The 19,759-nt window shown below is 31.1% G+C and overlaps 1 protein-coding gene across 1 annotated transcript; it reads left to right on the forward strand.

The window, feature by feature from the left end:
• The first annotated feature begins 996 nt into the window (after positions 1 to 996).
• LOC145599351 (laccase-7-like) lies at positions 997 to 8,028 on the forward strand. The gene is made up of 6 exons (XM_081655743.1): positions 997 to 1,086; positions 3,940 to 4,091; positions 4,776 to 5,020; positions 6,556 to 6,684; positions 6,794 to 7,744; positions 7,898 to 8,028. Exons 1-6 carry the CDS (start codon positions 997 to 999, stop codon positions 8,026 to 8,028), a joined length of 1,698 nt encoding a protein of 565 aa, XP_081511869.1.
• The last annotated feature ends 11,731 nt before the right edge of the window (positions 8,029 to 19,759 follow it).

The raw sequence follows: 19,759 nt of genomic DNA on the forward strand, positions 1-19,759 counted from the left end.
ATATCAAATTCAACAAGCAATGTACCAATAAGTAATTAAGATAATATTCAAATTAAATATTAAGTTAATTTTTTTAATATACACTCATCATAATCTTATCTAGTTATAGGCCCTACTACTCTCCTCAACTTATTATTTTTTTGTTGCATGAACTAAAAGTATTTTTTATTAAAACTAAAATTAATTTTGCTGAATTTAAATTAATCTACTAAACTGAAATTAATTTAACTAAACCTTCCTTATGAATGAAAGTTAATGCCTTTGAGGCTTTGTTTCAAAAATAAAATAAAATAAAATTATTTTCTTAATTATTAAAATTTATCTTTATGAATTCTCTATTATAATTTTTTTTTTCTATAAAATTACTGATTTCTATCAGTTAATTTTTTTATTGAATGGTAATTATATATTTTTTTTTACTGAATTAAACTAATTTAAGTTATAAGTTTTATAGAAATAAATACTTGTATTAAACTAGCAAAAACTAGTCAAATTAAAATATACTCAAATTTAGAACAAAATTAGTTTGAAAGGCAACAATCATATAGCTAGGTTTTTTGTTTTTTGTTTTTCCGAAAACCATATAGCTAGGTTTCTAGACAAAAGAATACACGTTATAAATTGGCCACCCTTTGGAGAATATCAAATTAACTAATCAATTAAGAGATTCTGACATGAACCAAGTCACTAATGATAAATATTATTCTTTCCCTCTTTTATTAAACATAAAAACTTTCTAATCACGTAACCTTAATAAAGTAATTAAGGTCAACTCAAACCCAACGTATACATTTCTTGGTGTTTATCATTTTACGCTGCATGCTATCTATATTTCTCTATATAAACTATCCTTCATATAGCTTCATCATATCCATTATAATTTTTTGAAAAACACTTAGAAGTGAGTTCAATTCTCTTCTTCGTTAATTCATATTATTATTGATCATTGTTATTTAATTAATCAATTATATCTAAGGATATACTAATCTTGCAATTATGATGCGTTTATTATTCTTGCTTGCTTGGGTTTTGGTGCTACTAGAATCATCACTGGCTTCGGCAAGCGTTGTGGAACACTCATTTTACGTAATATTTCTTCTCTATTAGCATAATCTTCACTACTTTGTATATATAATCTTGTTTCGGTAGGTGGTGTCGATTGGTATGATGGTGTTTTTGATGCTTATTGAAAGTCTGCTTATTAATTTTTTTTTAAAATTTTAGCTTCTTATACACGTCCTTATGTCTGTTTAGTAAATAGTAAATAATGGTGGATATAATTTAATTTCTATGCACACTATAATTTTTTTATGCATGTACAACTAGAGCTAAGATTCTCATGATGCCACATAATCCTTAATTTGTTGGTAAAAATATTGTCCACTCCCAATTTTAATTTTTTTAATTGATTTTTTTTATTGTCAATGATTCATCATGCATCACCAATTCACCACTTCAGAAGTTCAGAGTTAGAACCAAGTGAAAATAATAGAAATTTATAAAATATATATACAAGTAAAATGAAACACGTGTTTGACATAGAACGAGCTCCATTACCATAGATAAAATCTTCTTTACAAAGAAAAACTATCAATATTACTTTTATTTATATAATTGTCATATAATACTGCCATTATGAGTGATTCATGATAACTACATGTAACATTATTTTTATCAATAAGGGCTCATTCTGTATTTTTTTCAGTTTTCAATCTTTGGTTTTTAAACTTTTAAAGGTGTATATATATACTCTATACTCTAAGTCGTATTCTTTTTTTGAAAGAACTCTAAGTTGTATTCTATTTGAGCATACTAATTATGAATAAATTTGAAAACCAACAACAAAAAAAAGTAGAAACTACTCTTTCTAAGATAATAAAAAACCAATTGATGGTTATGGCGGGATGAAGTCAAGTCCATGCATGCAATAATTTTTTAGTTGCCTTGTCATGCTAATATGATAATCCTGAAATCTAATATATATATATATATATATATATATATATATATATATATATATATATATATATGTAAAGGGGAGTTTTTCCCCAAGTTTTTAGAGAGCCACGTTGGATTTTTATTTTTAAAAAATTATTAGAGCGCCACATACGATAAATATTTTTAAAACGTCACAATAGGATTGTGCCACCTAAGATTAGTTAACGTGCTACATAGGATTATAAATTATAGTTATATCCAATAAGTAATTCAAGTGCCACATAAGCATAATTGACTAATAAGGTTTTAATGGTTACATTATTTAAATACGAAATATTATCTTTGATATTAGGAATTTTATCTAATATTTTAAAACAAAAACAAAAAAAATGATATATTACATACAACTAATAAAATAACAAATGTAATCACATAAATATATATGAAAAATATTATTTTAAAAAAATACAAACGACTCGTGCATCGCACGGGCTTCATCTAATTATCTATATATACGTACGTAGTAGTATATCTTATGAAATAGCATGTCTAATATATATTATACTTGTATATAAATCATAATATAAAAAAAAAGGTATTTTGACAATAATATTCATGTAACATCATTTTCTTGTAAAAAGTTTTCCTTCTAAACAAATGGAGCCAAAAGAGACAATGAATTGAAGATGCTTCATATAGTGAAGTATGTATAGTACGTACTCCCTCTCAATTATTCTCTCTAAAAACATACTCCCTCCATTGAATGCTTTGTAATCTATCTATCTATACTCTATACTTTTTTTAGTATTTAAAAACACAAACCACAAATTATTCCTGTGACACATGGCATCACAATTCACAAGTCACTCATCACCCCATATGCCACATGTCATCTCCCTTAATATTTTATATTTAAGTATGTATGCATTTTACAACTTGCAAATTCAAGTAAGAAAATAAAGTATTTCATTTCCACCATTCAATTAATTAGTACACATTACATAAACATATGAATTATTATAAAAATTGTCTTTTCATCTCCTAGACTTTAAATATAATTTAAACTAATATGTTATTTCATATCCCACATTCTTCATGTATACATATATCTAACTAAATTTCTTCATGTTCTTTCACAATTCTACCCTCACACTTTTTTTTCTTTTAAGTTTTAGAAATGAAACAATTACTTTGTTTAAAAGTATACCTACATATGAATATAATTTACCCAAGTAACAACCCGTGCATTGAACGGGCCAAAAAGCTAGCTTAGTAAACTAATAAATAATAATGTTGATCAAAGATAGTACGTATGCCAAATTTGTGAGATACGTACCAATAAATTTAAATGGATGTAATAGTAACATATGGAAGATTATGATTTGGTCTTAAAAATTATATACAAGTATATATATTTGAATATTAGTATAAGATTAGAATTGAAAAATGTAAGTGGTCTAACAACTCTTAATTGACCAAAATAAAATAAAATGGGAAGAATTAATTTTTATATTTCAAGTAAGGAGAATAGCACTACTACTCTACTAGTCATGAAACGAGTAATTAAGAACATAAGTTAATAAGTTGATCAAAATTAGTTTAGTGCAACGATAAACAATTAAGTTCAGCAAATTAAATTAAGTTGTGAATTACAAAGTTTTTATGAAACGAGTAAAAAAATTGTATCATATCATCATTACACTTCTAAAAAGATTCATTCACTCATCACGTATTATAGGCTTAATATAAAAGTACAATACCTTTAAATTAAATTATACACGGAGTACATATATATAAGCTAATGAATTGATGATATAAAATTTAAGAATAAATTTTTACATGTTCTCTAGTATAGGAACATGATTCGCTTTAGTTAGAATTTAGTTGACACATTAATACTTCAACGGGTAAAGTATAAGACGTAACTATATTAGTTGTACTTTTTAATAGGGAAAGTAAATTTTAAAAAATCGTTGAATAATATATTGTGTTCCCTTGTAGGTGAAAAATGCAACAGTGGAAATATTGTGTGAGAAACGAGTGATTACAACAGTGAATGGAAGTCTACCAGGCCCTTTGCTTCGTGTTCATGAGGGTGACACCGTCATTGTCCACGTTATCAATCAATCACCCTACAATATTTCAATCCATTGGTAATAATTTAATTAAACTTACTAATCATATTGTGAATTGCCACCTTTTTTTATTTTTATCTTTTTCAATTCATTGGTAATTTGAAATTATATATATTAATTAATCATAATCAGCTTGTCAATTAAAATATCTTCATTATCGTTTAATAATGTAATAAACTCATAAAATAATTAAAAAGAAAGAAAGACGTACGATTAATTACTCAGCAAATAAACTATATATCTATGAAACAAATAATGTTACAAAATATATGTAACAGCAACAGCAAGGCAACTTACATCATCCAACGAAATAATAACGACTTAAGATGATTAGAAATTAAATTAAACAACTACATCTCTGTCAAAATCATGATTTTATCATAAGAAGAGTATTCTTCTAATTATATCATTATTTATTATTTTTTCTTTAACTTAGTTTAATTCGGTCGCATTTGATTTTATGTTCAAAGGATATTAGGATAGTAAATGATGTACATATATAGAAAAAAGATACAAGTCAAATAATCATAAATATCATGTTGAGATTGAAAGATTAGTAAATGTTATTTTTAAAATATGCGTTCCTAATAGCTAGATAAATCAATTTACTTTTTATTGTATACGTCATATGACTTAAAACTTAGCATTCAATTCATACGATCCAATAATCAATTTATTGCTAACGAAGAAGAACTTGTACAGGCATGGTTTGTTTCAGAAGCTAACTCCATGGGCGGATGGACCGTCATATATAACACAATGTCCGATTCAACCGGGACATAATTACACATACAAATTTAACGTAACTGAACAAGAGGGAACCCTTTGGTGGCATGCTCATAGTAAATGGCTTCGCGCTACCGTTTATGGAGGTTTCATTATACACCCAAGAAAAGGCCTATCATACCCCTTTCCTAAACCACATAAAGAATTTCCTATCATCATTGGTACGTACCTTATAACTATATTTGTTCCCTTTATGCGGAATCATGATTCATGTTACAACTTAATTAGTTATAATAATGTTTGGTTTGGATAATAATGTCCTGAGTATTGCATTGATAACAATTATTGTCATTTATTGCATTTAATTTTGTTTTGAAAGGAATATGTGTGTAATATGCCAAAGTTTAGTTGTTATGTCTTGTACAATAAAGAATTAGAAATACAACTTCGAAGGTTCAAATCTTGTACAACATTAACAACGTAGAATAAGACCTTTTAAATTAGAGAACTACGTGACCAAATTACTTGCTTATGCGAACGCTAATTTTTGCATAAATTAGTATAGAATTCTAAAGATTATAAATTAGTATAGAATTCTAAAGAAAATTTATAATTCTTTACGAGTAAAACAACTTAAGGGAAAGACTTTTAGAAAAATGGGAATAACAATGTTGAAAAGTTGGACAAGTAAATTTGATGTTGATGTGATTGAGGTTGGCAAAAATAGACTAGCAAACTTAGTACGTGAGCCTACTTTAATTTTCCCCTCTTTTTACGGAGTATTTTGTTTTGGGAGGTCCAAAACAATCCCAGTACGTAACTCAATTCTTCACATGCACAATGTTTTAGTTTTTTTTTTTTTTTGGACGTGAAAGTTATGTTCAAACTAATACCGAGCTACTTGGTCTAACGAAACCAATTAAATTACCTACTTCAAAAAAAAAAAAAAATAATAAGTCCAAATTAAAATAAATAGATTGAATTTCAACGAGATATATATATATATACTAATTAAAACAAGTAATCTATACTCCGTAATAATAATAATCCTAAAACTATGGCTGTCGTCAGTATGATATATAATGATAATGAGTTTATATGAATATTTGCAACGTATTCATATTGCCCTCATGGTAAATTAAAGTAAACATGGTGTTTAATTATAAAGGGAAAAAGTTGTGTGATATGTAGTACGTATTTCATGTCCATCTGGCTATATATTATTTACTTAAGGCAGTCATGCCCAACTTTAATTGACAATTAAATTTAAAATAATAAGGTCTAATTAGTTTATATGAGTGAAAAACTGAAAACCGTATAAATAGAATGCTTATATAAAAGTTGAACTTAATAATCCTTTTTATTTAACACTAGAATTTAATAATCCTTATTAACCCTTAGGATCATTTTTTGTTCTAACTTTTTTTAACGATCTATCTTATCTTAATTTGTTCTTCCTTCTTTCAAAAAAAAAATAAAAAAAAAAAAAAAAAATTGTTCTTCCTTAAATAAGCGATAATGAGGCAAACAGAATATACAACTATTTACAGAGTAACAAACATTCATAGTGATTTCATACCAATATGTATGGTTGGGTGAGGTAATATGAGTCCAAATATTTTAGTTATACCTTTCTTACAATTAAAGCCATATATTCTTTTTTGTTCTTTTGATAAACAGCTAACATATTCTGTAATTTACATGATTGAATTGTTGATCAAAAGCTAATTACAAAAATTTGACATATATGTTACAGGGGAGTGGTGGAATGCTAATGTACTCGAAGTCGAACAGCAAGGCTTAGCCACCGGTGCAGCACCTAACATATCCGATGCCTACACAATCAATGGTCAACCTGGTGATCTTTATGCCTGCTCGAAAAACAGTAAGTTTTTGATATTTGATCATTGCTATACTTTACAATTACTTAATTCTAAAATTTTGAAACACTAATCTAATAAAATTTCAACATTATTCATGTAAATGATCATCAGAAACCACCAAGTTTGAGGTTGTCCAAGGAAAAACCTACTTACTACGCATTATCAATGCTGCACTCAACAACCAACACTTCTTCAAGGTAGCAAACCACAACTTCACTGTGGTAGCAATCGACGCTGTCTACACCGTACCCTACAAAACAGACGTCGTGGTGACCGGACCAGGCCAAACAGTTGATGTCCTCATGACAGCCAACCAGCCTATTTCCTCGTACTACGCTGCAGCCAAACCGTATGCAAGTGCACCCGGTGTACCATTTGATAACACGACCGCCACAGCAATTTTTACCTATGTAAACAGCACAAATTCAACACCGGTAATGCCTGCATTACCGGCCTTCGATGACACCCCTACGGCTCATAGATTTTATTCCAATCTAACCGGCCTAACCACGGCTCGATTCTGGGAGCCAACAATACTAGATGTCGACGAGCATATGTTCATGGCAATCGGGCTAGGCTTAGTTTCATGTGGAAAAAACACAAGTTGTTTGGGTCTTTTTAACCAAAGTTTTGCTGCTAGTATTAGCAACTTTTCTTTTCAATTACCAACAAAGATGTCAATATTAGAGGCACATTACTCTAATGTCACGGGTGTGTACAATGCCACGTTTCCGGACACGCCTCTTGTGCCATTCGATTATACAAACCCCAACAATAGTCTGAACCAGAACTTGTTGATGACCACGAAATCGACGACTGTGAAGCGGGTTAAGTATAACACTACGATTGAGATTGTGTTTCAGGACACTTCTTTGGTGGGTATTGAGAATCATCCTATGCACATTCATTGTTTTAATTTTCAAGTACTTGCTCAAGGGTTTGGTAATTATGATCCTAATGTGGACCGTCGAAAGTTCAATCTTGTTAATCCGCAAATTAGGAATACCATTGCTGTGCCTACTGGTGGTTGGGCTGTCATTAGATTCCGAGCTAACAATCCAGGTAACTGAAATTATTTTTACTGATTAAAACTTATTTTTCTGCACAGTTACTGATTTTTACTAAATAAATTATTTGTATTTTATACGTACGTGACATAATATAGTTGGCATTAGAAGTTATTCTTAACGTGGAATTTTGGTTGAATGTATGTAGGTGTATGGATATTGCATTGCCATCTAGATGTTCATCTAACATGGGGTTTAGCTATGGCTTTTATTGTTGACGATGGCGGCACTCCGGAAACAACCTTACCGCCGCCACCTGCGGACTTGCCAAAGTGTTGAAATTAATAATAGTGTCCCCAATGTTTATGTATATGTATACACCATTTTTTTGGTAAATGATTCATGCAAGTCTTCATTCTTCACTGATTGTTTATGTTACACAACATCAATTGTATGTTTGGATAGATCCTTATGTTTGTGTGTTACGTTGTGCTACGTATAATAATTTTGTTCTTTGTTGTAACTACATATGAGTGTATAAATAAAATTGTTACTTTCAATCCTATGAAAGCCCCTTTAAAATTGACAATGGAGACTAGAATTTAGATGAGAGAAGATAGAAAAGAAGGCTAGGGTTTTTTTTATTTCTATTATAATATATTAATTAAATATATACGAAGTATGATTTTATTTTCTTTAATAAGTTGTCAATAGAAAGGAAGATATAAAAAGAAAAATCAAGTTAGAATATTTTTAGTTTTGGAAAATAGTTTTTGGAGGGAAAAAACGACATCAAAAAATGATATGTGTCATTCTCAATGTCTGTTTTAGTATTATGTTACTGATTATTGATTGATTATTGATAATTGACAAGAAAAAAAATGTTATTTCGTATGTATACAATATAATCACAACTCTCACAAGTCATTTTTCAAATCTTTCCACAAACGATTTTTTTGGTAGTTACTCCGTATTAAATAGTCATTTAAAAAAAAACTCAAATTTTTGTATGCGGCTGGCCACATGGTGTGGCAGGGCACTACTAAAATTCAGTCAAATTGCGACCGCCTCAAACGGTCGCAAAAATAGCAAAAACGGTAGCAACAAAAAATTACGACCGTCAACGGTCGTAACATGGTGGTCGTTATTCTCGTGGTCGCAAAAAAACAAAATTACGACCGTTTGACGGTCGCAGATTTTTTGCGACCGTTTTTACTATTTTCAACGACCGTTGTGAAAACGGTCGCAAATATTAATAATTGCGACCGCTTTATGAAACGGTTGCAAATCTTGAAATTAGCGACCGTTATAAGCGGTCGCTAAAAGTTTAAAAAAAAAAACAAAAAAAAAAAGAAAAAGACCCATCACCCACCCACCCTTAACCCAAATCCACCGAAACTAGATCCCATCCAAACCACCGCCATTGCGCACCCTAAACAACCACTAGCCGCCGCCCGCTACCCACCATCACCTTCACCCACCTGCAACCACCAATACCCACCACCACCCACCCACCCTTAACCCAAGAAAACATAAATTTATCAAAACAAAATTAACCCAGAAATTTAACCAAAAATCAAACCAAAAATCGAAAAAAAAACAACATAAATTAAGCAAAACAATTTAACCCACAAATAAAATGCACAAAGATTAAACCAAAAAAGGAACAAATATTAAATTAAAAATGAACAAAAAGTTCGAACACAAATCAAACCCACAAACACTAAGCAAAATTTGAACAAAAATTCAACTTACAAAAATAAAGCCTACAAAAAACCCACAAAAATTCGAACAATAACACAATTTCGACAAAAATCGAACTAGTATTCAAACAAAATTCGAACCAAAACTCAAACAAAAACACAAACAAAAATCGAACCAAAACTCAAACAAAAACACGAACAAAAATCGGAAAAAAATCGAACAATCATGGAAATTAGAGAACAAAATCAAACAACAAAAATTGAAAATAAACAAAAATATAATAAAAATTTAGAGAAGAAACACATACCTTTCACAAAACTTCTTCCTCTTTAGGTTTATATGGTCAAATTCGACCATAACAACTCCAGATCTGGAATTTTTATGGTCAAATTTTACCATTAATACCAAACTTTGACGAAAATACAACACCACAATTTGTTGGTTGAAAAAGATAGAATGAAGAAGAAACAGAGAGTAAAAATCCTAAGGAAATAGTAGAACTAGTACAGAGAAGAAAATGATGGAAAGGGAGAAAGGAAAAAGAAGATAGATAAAGGAGAAAGGAGGAGCAGATCAGGGAAGAGAGGAAAGAGAATGAGAGGGAGAAAGGAAAAAGAAGAGAGAGAAAGGAGTGAGGATATATGGAGCGGCGGTTTGGGCTAGGGTTAGTTTAGTACTCCTTTTATACAATTTTTAAAGAACAAAAATATTAACCCTGACGGTCGCAAATGGTCGCAAATTGCGACCGTTTCTAAAATGGTCGTAATCGTCGCAATCTGCGACCGTTTTTTGCGGTCGCAATTGATTTGTTTTTATTTAGAATTATTTTTAACATGTATTTCATTTTTAAATACATTTGCGACCGTTAAATAGCCTAAAAACGGTCGCAAATCTGCGACCGCCTTAAAAACGGTCGCAAATCTACGACCGCCTTATAAACGGTCGCAAATATTATATTTTGCGACCATTTTAATGACGGTCGTAAAAAACGGTCGCAATTTGACCGAATTTTAGTAGTGGGGGTTACTTGTATGGTGTTACTATAGGTGTTACTTGTTTCTGGAGTTACTTGTATGGGTGTTACTTGTATGGGTGTTACTGGTTTTGTCAGGGGTTACTTGTAGGTGTTACCTGTATTCTAGGGTTACTTGTATGGGTGTTACTGGTTTTGGTCAGGGGTTACTTGTAGGTATTACTTGTATTATGGGGTTACTTGTATACGTGTTACTAGTTTTGGTCAGGGGTTACTTGTAGGGTGTTATTGGTTTGGTACGCGATTTTGATCTGGGGTTACTCAACCCATTCAAGTGTTCCATACAAGTAACCCTAGAATACAAGTAACTCCAGAATTGAAACAAGTAACCCAGAATACAATTTTTTTTTTCAAGAGTTACTTGTACGATGTTACTGGTTTTGGTCAGGGGTTACTTGTAAGGTGTTACAAATTTTGGTCGGGGTTACTTGTAGGGTGTTACTGGTTTGGTATAGGGCATACGTACAAGCAACCCTTGAACAAGTAACTTATACAAGTAACCTTGAATAAGTAACTCATGCATACAAGTAACCCTTAAATAAGCTAGTAACTCTTGAATTAACTCATACAAGTAACCCCTGAATAAGTAATAATCCATACAAGTAACCCCTTAAAAAAAAAAACAAGTAACCCCTAAAAAATACAAGTAATTAGTAACTCCTGAAAAAAAAAAAACAAGTAAACCCCCTAAATAAGTAATCCATACAAATAACTCTTGAAAAAAAAAAATTATAAGTAACCCCTAAATAAGTAATCATACGAGTAATTCCTGAAAAAAAAAATACAAGTAACACCTGAAAAATACAAGTAACCTTGACAATACCAGTAAATCCCATTATTTTTGCTGACTTGGCAGCAGGCCACACCATGTGGCCTGCTGCACCAAAAAGGCACTAAAAAAAAAAAACTAGTCATTTTTTTTTTTTTTTGAAACCTATTAACTAGTCATTTAAAAATAAAATTGATAATCAAAATAAATCTTTTTTTTTTTAAAGAAAAATAAATCTTTCTTGAATAAAGGGCTGATTAAAGATTTTTTAAATAAAACTAGGGTATCCTACGCGCGCGATGCGCGCGAAAGAGTTAGCTCTTGCATAGAAGTTGTATTAGCGCATAGTTACACCTTTGATTTGGGTGGTAGACCTGTTAGTTTTAATACGTACTATTTGGTTTATGTGCCTATATAGTGGTTTTGTAGAAGTATAAAAAAGCCACCAAAATCTTTAATGCAATTATTTTTTAAAACTCTCAAAAGTTTAGCAGTGTTACTTCAAAATTATTATTAAATAATATTTAATTGATTTGCATCCCTTCATATCTTACGCTAGTTTAGAAGTCTTAATTGATTTGCATGATTCAATAATACTTAATATATTTTTCTTCAAACGAATTTTTTTTTGAGCTTGGTCATACGGAGTAATAATATGTGAAATGTTCGTTGTAGCTATAAACTTAATAATGTAAGTTCAATGTTCTACGACCATCTAATATCTATATGTATATCTAATACTAAAATAATAGCCACTTAGTTATATTTTTCCTCTTAAATTCTCTCCATTTTTAATACATTTTTTTTCTATCATCGATGTCCCTCGATTTTAGGATTTTAAAGTTATTTATACCTCTTGATAACATCTGCTCAAATATCATTATTTAATATGAATGTCATTTAAATTCCACGTTGTTTATGTGCGTGCCATCAAATAATGTACAATTAAAAAGCTAATAAACCTTAACAATGTTTGTAATTAAAGGACAACAAAATTGTAAATAAGAAGAGCAACCACAAAGGAGTAAAAATAAATCATCTCATGGTAATAAACAAAGTCTTCGTACATACAATTTTTTTCCTTTTTAAATAATAATAATAACATATGAAGTACAAAACATTATAATTATTTTATTTAAAAAAAAAAAATTACAAGTTTTTGTTAAAAAAACTTTGTATTAATTGATGGTATGTTTAATGAGAAAAAAAAACAATTAAATATATTAATGAGAGTAAGCATATTAATGAGGGTAAAAAAGTAAATATATATTTTTGTACACAATTTTTTACATATTTTTGAGGGTATAGTTGGTAGCACACTATTCCTAAGAGCTATTTTCTACTTTTTATAAGGTAGGGAAGTAAAATCAAGAAAAGACATTTTGTAATTCTTGATATTGATAAGTGACTTAACTACAACAACTGAAGATAGATTAATCGGTTTGGATATACATATCACAGATGTTTAAAAAAACCCAATTTACAATAATGTATTGTATTGCGGCAACAAGGAAAGAAATTTGTTACTGCCAATTTCATTCACACGTGTGGCCAGTTGGCAAAATTAAAGACACACATTTTTATTTCTCTCTCTTCCTCATACTTTACTTTCTCTCTTCCTCTATTTTCTCTCTCTTTCAATTTGATCTGATTTTTCTTCAATTTTTTTCATTTTGAGCTGATTTTCTACCTTTTCTTTCACTTGTGAATCTGTTTGTCGCTTAATTTAGGTTTGTTACTTAATTGTTTGTGTATTTATGTTAGTTTTACAATTGCATTTTTTTTAAAGAACGACAAAGGACGCAAGGGAGGAATTCGGGTCGGAGGAGTTTGGCGGATCTTCGGTGTTGGGATTGATTTCGCTATTAAAGGAGAGAGAAAATGGAGGGAATTACTTGCTAATTGTAGAAGAAAAAGGTAACTTTCTGATTTTGATACCCTGTTTTTGTGAAAAAAAAGGTCTTGTATGTAGAATTTATAAAGGAAGAAAGATTAATAACTTGATTACCTTAATACCAAAGATTACACGACTTATATAGACTAGCAAAATAACTAACAACTAGAATAATGGAAGCATTACTTACATGATGCATGTAACACATGACCCACTAGTCCACTAGTGCACTACCTACCAAATTATCTCAACAAACAATAGACTAAGTCAGACCAATAACCATAACACTTAAAAATAGGAAATACGTTGACTAACACTATTTTGAAGCACTACAACCAACATTGTATACATATAAGTAACAACCCAAACACTTGCCATTATAAATACCTTCTAATTCATTTCATCTTTGATCCATATTGTTATTTCAATTCAAACATTGTTTCAAACATTTTTTTTTCTTCCTAAAAAAATTGGTCCATCGGCTCATCTCAGCCATTTCCATCTTGATTAATAGACAAACTAAAGAAATTATATATCATAATTTGAATATAATTAAAATGAGTGTTTAATAAGATTTCTCTCTAATAATTCTGATTAAACAATAATAATCCTAGTAAAAATGAGTGTTAGTCATAGCTCGTAGTTACTAATCACTTTAAAGAAATAGGATAAGAAATATCTCTTAAATAGAGGGCAAATTAAAAAAAAATAATAAAAAAAAAAAAAAAAAATCAAGAAAAGGGTATTCTGTAATTCTTGATTCTGATAACCGACTTAACTAACTACAACAACTAACCGAATATTAATCTGTTTGGATATAAGTAGCAACCCCAAACAAGACCCTTTACCATTCTAATTCATTTCATCATCAACCTATTATTACAAACATTCTGTTTTTGCTCCTAATAATCCAACAAAAAATTCATCCATCCATCTAGAAATATATCTTGATTTAATTGCAATTCTTTCTTTAGTTCAATTCTGTTTTGCTGTTCGTTGTTATTAACTAATAATGGCGGGTTCGAGTTCAAGCGGAGGAGACGACGACTATACGGTTATGGAGACAGATTCGACAGGGCATTACACAAGGTACAGTAAGCTGATTGATGAAGGCGATCATAAAGAAGTTTATTTGGGATATGACAACAATAATGGCAGAGAAGTTGCTTGGTGTAAGAAATTTCTTAAAGATAATAATCTTGTTACTTTGGTTAGAGAAGCTAAGTTGTTGAAGAAATTTGATCATCAAAACATAATTAAATGCTACCATTATTGGGTTGGCGGTGAAACCATAGTTGAGTTCAACATGATTACTGAGCTTTATTCAGGGAATTTGAAGAATTACACTCAGAAACATCAGGTTAAAGAAAACAGCCCAGCAATCAAGAATTGGTGTCAACAGATTCTGACAGGGCTTGATTTTCTTCACAGTCAAAATGAACCAATTATTCACGATGATATTAAGTGTGGAAACATCTTTGTTGTTGGAAATTCAGGCACGATTAAGCTAGGAGATTTGAGTGTCGCGAAGATTCTTGCACCCATGAGCAGTCCTCAGTATAAAGCTGATTATATTCGTAGGATGGAGTGGTCTGAGATGTACTGTGTTGGGTTGTGCACACTGCAGATGGTTAATAAGGATGCTGCAGACAGCACATCGCGTATAATGGATATGAGCCTATTGAAAAAGGTACAAGACCGAGGGCTTAGGAGCTTCATTGAGGCGTGTATGTTTCCTGATGTTGGAACTACAATCACTGATCTTCAGAAAGACCTGTTTCTTGCTCCGCCTTCTGGCAGCACATCAGTAGCATCTGCTTGGCCCTGGCCTGCTAGTGCAGCCGAGGGTGATATCGTCGACAGTAACACAGCTGCTGCTTTCAACGTTGTAGAGAGAGACTCTACCAACAGATACCTCAGGTTCAGCAAGCCCATAAGTCCAGGAGTGATGACTAAGACGACTCAGGCTTACTATGGATTCGATATCAACAAGGGAAATATTGTGGCATGGGTGACACAGAGATCATTTCACCTCGATTACCTGATTCAGAATGCTAATCTGTTGAAGAAGTGCGACAACGAGTATTTACTCAAGGTCCGTGACTTTTGGGTGTCTGATGATACATTAGTGCTGATAACCGACTTGTTCTCAGGCAGTATGATAGAGTACATCGATAAATTGGGGTCCGATGAAGCCAACCTCATGTTAAAAAAATGGGGCAGGCAGATTTTGAAGGGATTTGGCTACCTGAACTTTTTAGAGCCTAGGATAGTAGTTACCAAATTGAATTGCAACAGTTTGCTCTTTGATGGGGTATCCGGGTGTGTCAAACTATCAAATTTGTACGAGGCTGTGACTTTTCCTTCCCCGCTTGATGATAACTCTTCATATGAATTGGCCCTAAATGATCAAACACATACTTTCGGTACCTGTCTGCTACATATGTCTACCGGTCTTGGCAATTCTGATGTCAGTGACCATGTACTCAGCACCAGTCACGAACTCATCCTACAGTGCATTGGTACAGAAAGTCACAAGCCGGATATAGATTTGGAACCACCTTGTTTTTATAAAGAAATTTGCTACTATTTCTCAAATACCAACCATTCTGAAGAAATGACGGAGGCCATTTCCCGGGACTTTCAATTGTCAAACGACCGAACTATTTTTCTTCAGCAAATATTAGAAAGAATGTTAAAAGAACGCCAGAAAGACCCGTTTCTTGCACCCAGGACTGCGCCTTCTGGCAGCACATCAGTACCATCTTCCTGGCCCTGGCCTACAATTCAACTGCAGCCTGCTGTCATCACTAGTGCAGCTGCAGAGTCTGAGGGTGCTATCGACAACAGTAACACATCTGCTGCTTCTGAACATGCCTGACTGATGGCGGAAAGACTCGCAGGGCGGCAAGGTGAAACGTCTGATGGGAGTGATTAAGATGAGGGAAGTGGCAGCATACAGGAAGACAGTATAGTTGCTTCAGAAATCTGTTATTTCTTGGCATGTCAGTAGCTTATTTCTAGATTCATCAGTTTGCTTGTTTAGTACAAAATTAGACTTTGGTTATTGTCATAATACAGAATTGTTCTGACTAATTCTAGGTATGTTAGTGATACTTAGTGTGTCAATAAGTATCATTTCTCAGTTATAGGTCCAAGTGTCCAAGTGAGATTTTATTGTTTCGTTTCTTGATTAAATTTCATTGTAATAAAACTTGAGGCTATGCAATTTGTTTTTCTTTCTTTATAGTTAGTGTTTTTACACACAATTTCTTTACTTTTCAAAATTCTTATTCTCGCTACTCTATAACTGACTATTATCCGTCTAATTTTATTACTTTTCAATTCAATCCTCTCTCGTCTCGTTACTCTATAACCTATTATTAAGCGTCTTAAGCATGGGGCCACAGGCAATAAATTTCCGTCACTAGAGATCTCAAATAAAACTCTTGAGCAGGATCAAGTTAGTATGACATTTAGAGCTTGCAACTTTGCAAGTGTGTGGTATTATCGAGTCATCTCTAGCTTACTTATGTCATATTCATTTTTTTTTTCCTTTTTGACGGGAGTCATAAATTGAAAATAAATTGAGTGTTTTAAAATCTCTAAGTTCTTTAGATTGACCTGCATAACCAAAGATTTCTCTCTGATCATAATATAAGTCTCTGATCATAACTTTCAAGGTAAATTATAGGAATTCATTGAATAAAGAAATGTACACAGAGTTTATTAGTTATTTTGGAATTGTGGGAAGGACATTCAAATATTCATAAAATTGCATGTGACGTGTCACACAACAGATGATTCTACAGTAGCCTTTTGAAAAGGAGTGACTACCACAAGTTTTATTATGTGGCATGATTTAATTGGATGTAATTTGCCATATAAATAACCTTTGACTTTTCAAAGTGTATTTTAATTAAAATTGATTTTTGTAATTTCTGAAATTCTGTTTCTTATTTTCGAAATTTATATCTTAATTAACTTTAGAAAATCAAAATAAAATTAAAATAAAGTAAATAATTGTTATTCAGGATTGTTCTGAATTTCAACCGGTATTCTGAACACGGCGGTTTTTCGTTTACAAACTTGGACTTATTCGTTGTTAAGGTGGTGATGGAAGCACCATTTAGTGCCGAATTTAGGTCGAGGTACGGTGGGGGTTTATATTATCATCGACGAGGCAGAAGGAGGAGTCTTTATCGGCGAAGGAACCATCACCGGTGAATTAAAGACGGAGGTCATTAGCATTGTTGCGACAATTGGAGGGGTTAGAGGTTGTGACTCCAATCGTACCCTCATCCCCGGACCCTATTTGGTTCAAGACCTTATGGAGTAGTTGATGGTCCTTTAGGATTGTCTTTTGGGTTTACAAGTTCCTAAAACTTGTTGGCGACTCTTTTTGCTCTTTGTCTTTCCCTTTGGAACGCCACCGTACTTTAGTATATGATCACAGTGGGGTTCAAGTTTGGGGTTATCATAAGTTTTTTGTTCTATTTTTAGCGGATGTGCATCAAAGGTCGTTTTATTGTGAAATAATCCAAAGGTCGTTCTATTCCTGGAAGACCGGTGAAAGGTGGTGTTATTTTTGACAAATTTTCCAATTATTAATTTAGCTTTCAACAATTAACAGGCTTGTATAGTAGTTAAAAGCATCTATTTGATTTTTTAGTCATAATTGATAAAACAATTTTCAAAGCAATAATAGAATAGTTTAGCTTTAAAAAAAGTTTAAAATAAAGATGATGTCATAAAGCATTTAGGCGGGAATTTTTTTTATGAGAAAACGACATGTGTACAATTTTGGAGAAAAATGATGTCAGCATGTTTTGTTTTAGTATTAGTTAATAGACTAGTTCTTTGCCCGAGCAATGCTCGGATATTCACAAGAAAATAAATTATTTTTATAAAATAGTGTAAGTTTGAGAAGTATCTATTTATGTTATCAAATTATTATAAATTAGATACGGTGAATGTCGGTGATGTAGAGTACTTAAAGATTCAAGAAAATATACAAAAATATATATATTATTTATTCAAGTTGTTATAGATGCTCTATTTTTTAGGTGGCATATTATTATTATTATTTTAATCAGATATGCTATTAATTTTCATGAAAAAAAAGAGAAAAAAAAAACTTTTTGGCGGGAAATTTTTTAATACAAACGCGACACGTGTACTTTGGGGATAGGGGTGGGGATTACTTTAGTATATTAGTATTGAATTATTGATATTGATTGATTGATTTACGGGTTACATTCGGGTCGGGACATCTCCATTCTCCAAGTCGGTTCATTTCGGCTTCAGGTCTCAAATACTCGGGTCTAGGGTTGGTTTCAGGTCGGGTTTGAGTCACTATTTTTTCGGGTCGGTTAATAATCGGATTCGGATCGGTATTTCGGGTCGGGTCAGTTTTTGACAGCTCAACTCACAAGTCACATTTTTCAATATCTTTCACAAACGATTTTTTTTTGGCAGTTATCAACTAGTCATTTGAAAATAAAACCTGTTAATCAAAAGAAATCTTTCTAGAATATAGGGCTATTTAATGATTTTTTTACATCAATAATCAATCAATAATCAATTACATAATACTAAAAGCGAATAAAAAGAGACACTTGTCAATATTGCATTAAAAATTTTCCCTCCAAAGGTGCCTTCTTAAAATAATTCATTGTTACTTAGGGAACAAAATCGTATACATTTGTTTTATATAAAATATAATTTCTTTACAAAAATATAAACCTGTCCATTATAACACTGTTACATGTAATTTAAATATTTTCTCTTGCATGCCCACAAAAAAAAAAAAGAATTTCTCTTGCATGTCTTTATTTTTAATATACACCATATTTTTTTATACACGAGTCATTCTATTTTTATAATATTATTTTCAAAAGTATTTAACAACCGTGCATTGCACGGGATTTAACCTAGTATATACTAAAAGACACACCAGCCATGACACGTGTCATCTCCTGGTGTGTCCATAGTATATATTTTTTTTTAAAAAATAAAAATTTATTTAAAGAAACAAATAATATGACAAAGATACAATAATGACAAAGATATGAATATATATTCCCACCATCAATTATCTCACAGAATTAAGGAAACAATAATAATCACCAAGAAAATATTAACTAAATATACCATGATTATCCTAACATATATACAGTGATATATAATTATGCAATTTTTCCCTTAAAAAAAATCTTTGATTTAACAAAAATAAGGAAAATTTAATTTTAAATCTGCAGACTTAAGAAGGATACCCTTTAATAAAAGACTTAACAAAGATAATAATAATAATAATAATAATAATAATAATAATAATAATAATAATAGGTCAATAGACACACTAGCAATGACACATGTCAATTTCTAGTGTGTCCTTAGTATATTATTTTTTTAATAATTAATTACTATGAAGTACAGTTTATTTAAGGAAATTATTTTAAAAAAGATGTTTGTTTTTGTCAAATATATAAAATTAGCAATAATATTTACCATTCTTATTCAATTTTGTTCAAGATATTTTAAAAAAATTTATATTTTATGTTATAAATAAATTAATTTGTCAAAAGAAAATATGGGGTAATTAAAATAACCGTGCATGGCACGGGAACTAACCTAGTATATCCATAATAATAATAATAACCCTTATAAA

This window comes from Chenopodium album, chromosome 20 (genome assembly GCF_948465745.1).
Source record: "Chenopodium album chromosome 20, dcCheAlbu1.1, whole genome shotgun sequence".
NCBI classification, from domain to species: Eukaryota; Viridiplantae; Streptophyta; class Magnoliopsida; order Caryophyllales; family Amaranthaceae; genus Chenopodium; species Chenopodium album.

What these genes read in the sequence shown, in the direction of transcription:
- LOC145599351 (XM_081655743.1), top strand. Translation starts at nt 997, where the DNA reads ATGATGCGTTTATTATTCTTGCTTGCTTGGGTTTTGGTGCTACTAGAA. An exon ending in AGAATTTCCTATCATCATTG is followed by an intron (nt 5,021 to 6,555) that starts GTACGTACCTTA and finishes TATATGTTACAG; the next exon opens with GGGAGTGGTGGAATGCTAAT. An exon ending in TTATGCCTGCTCGAAAAACA is followed by an intron (nt 6,685 to 6,793) that starts GTAAGTTTTTGA and finishes AATGATCATCAG; the next exon opens with AAACCACCAAGTTTGAGGTT.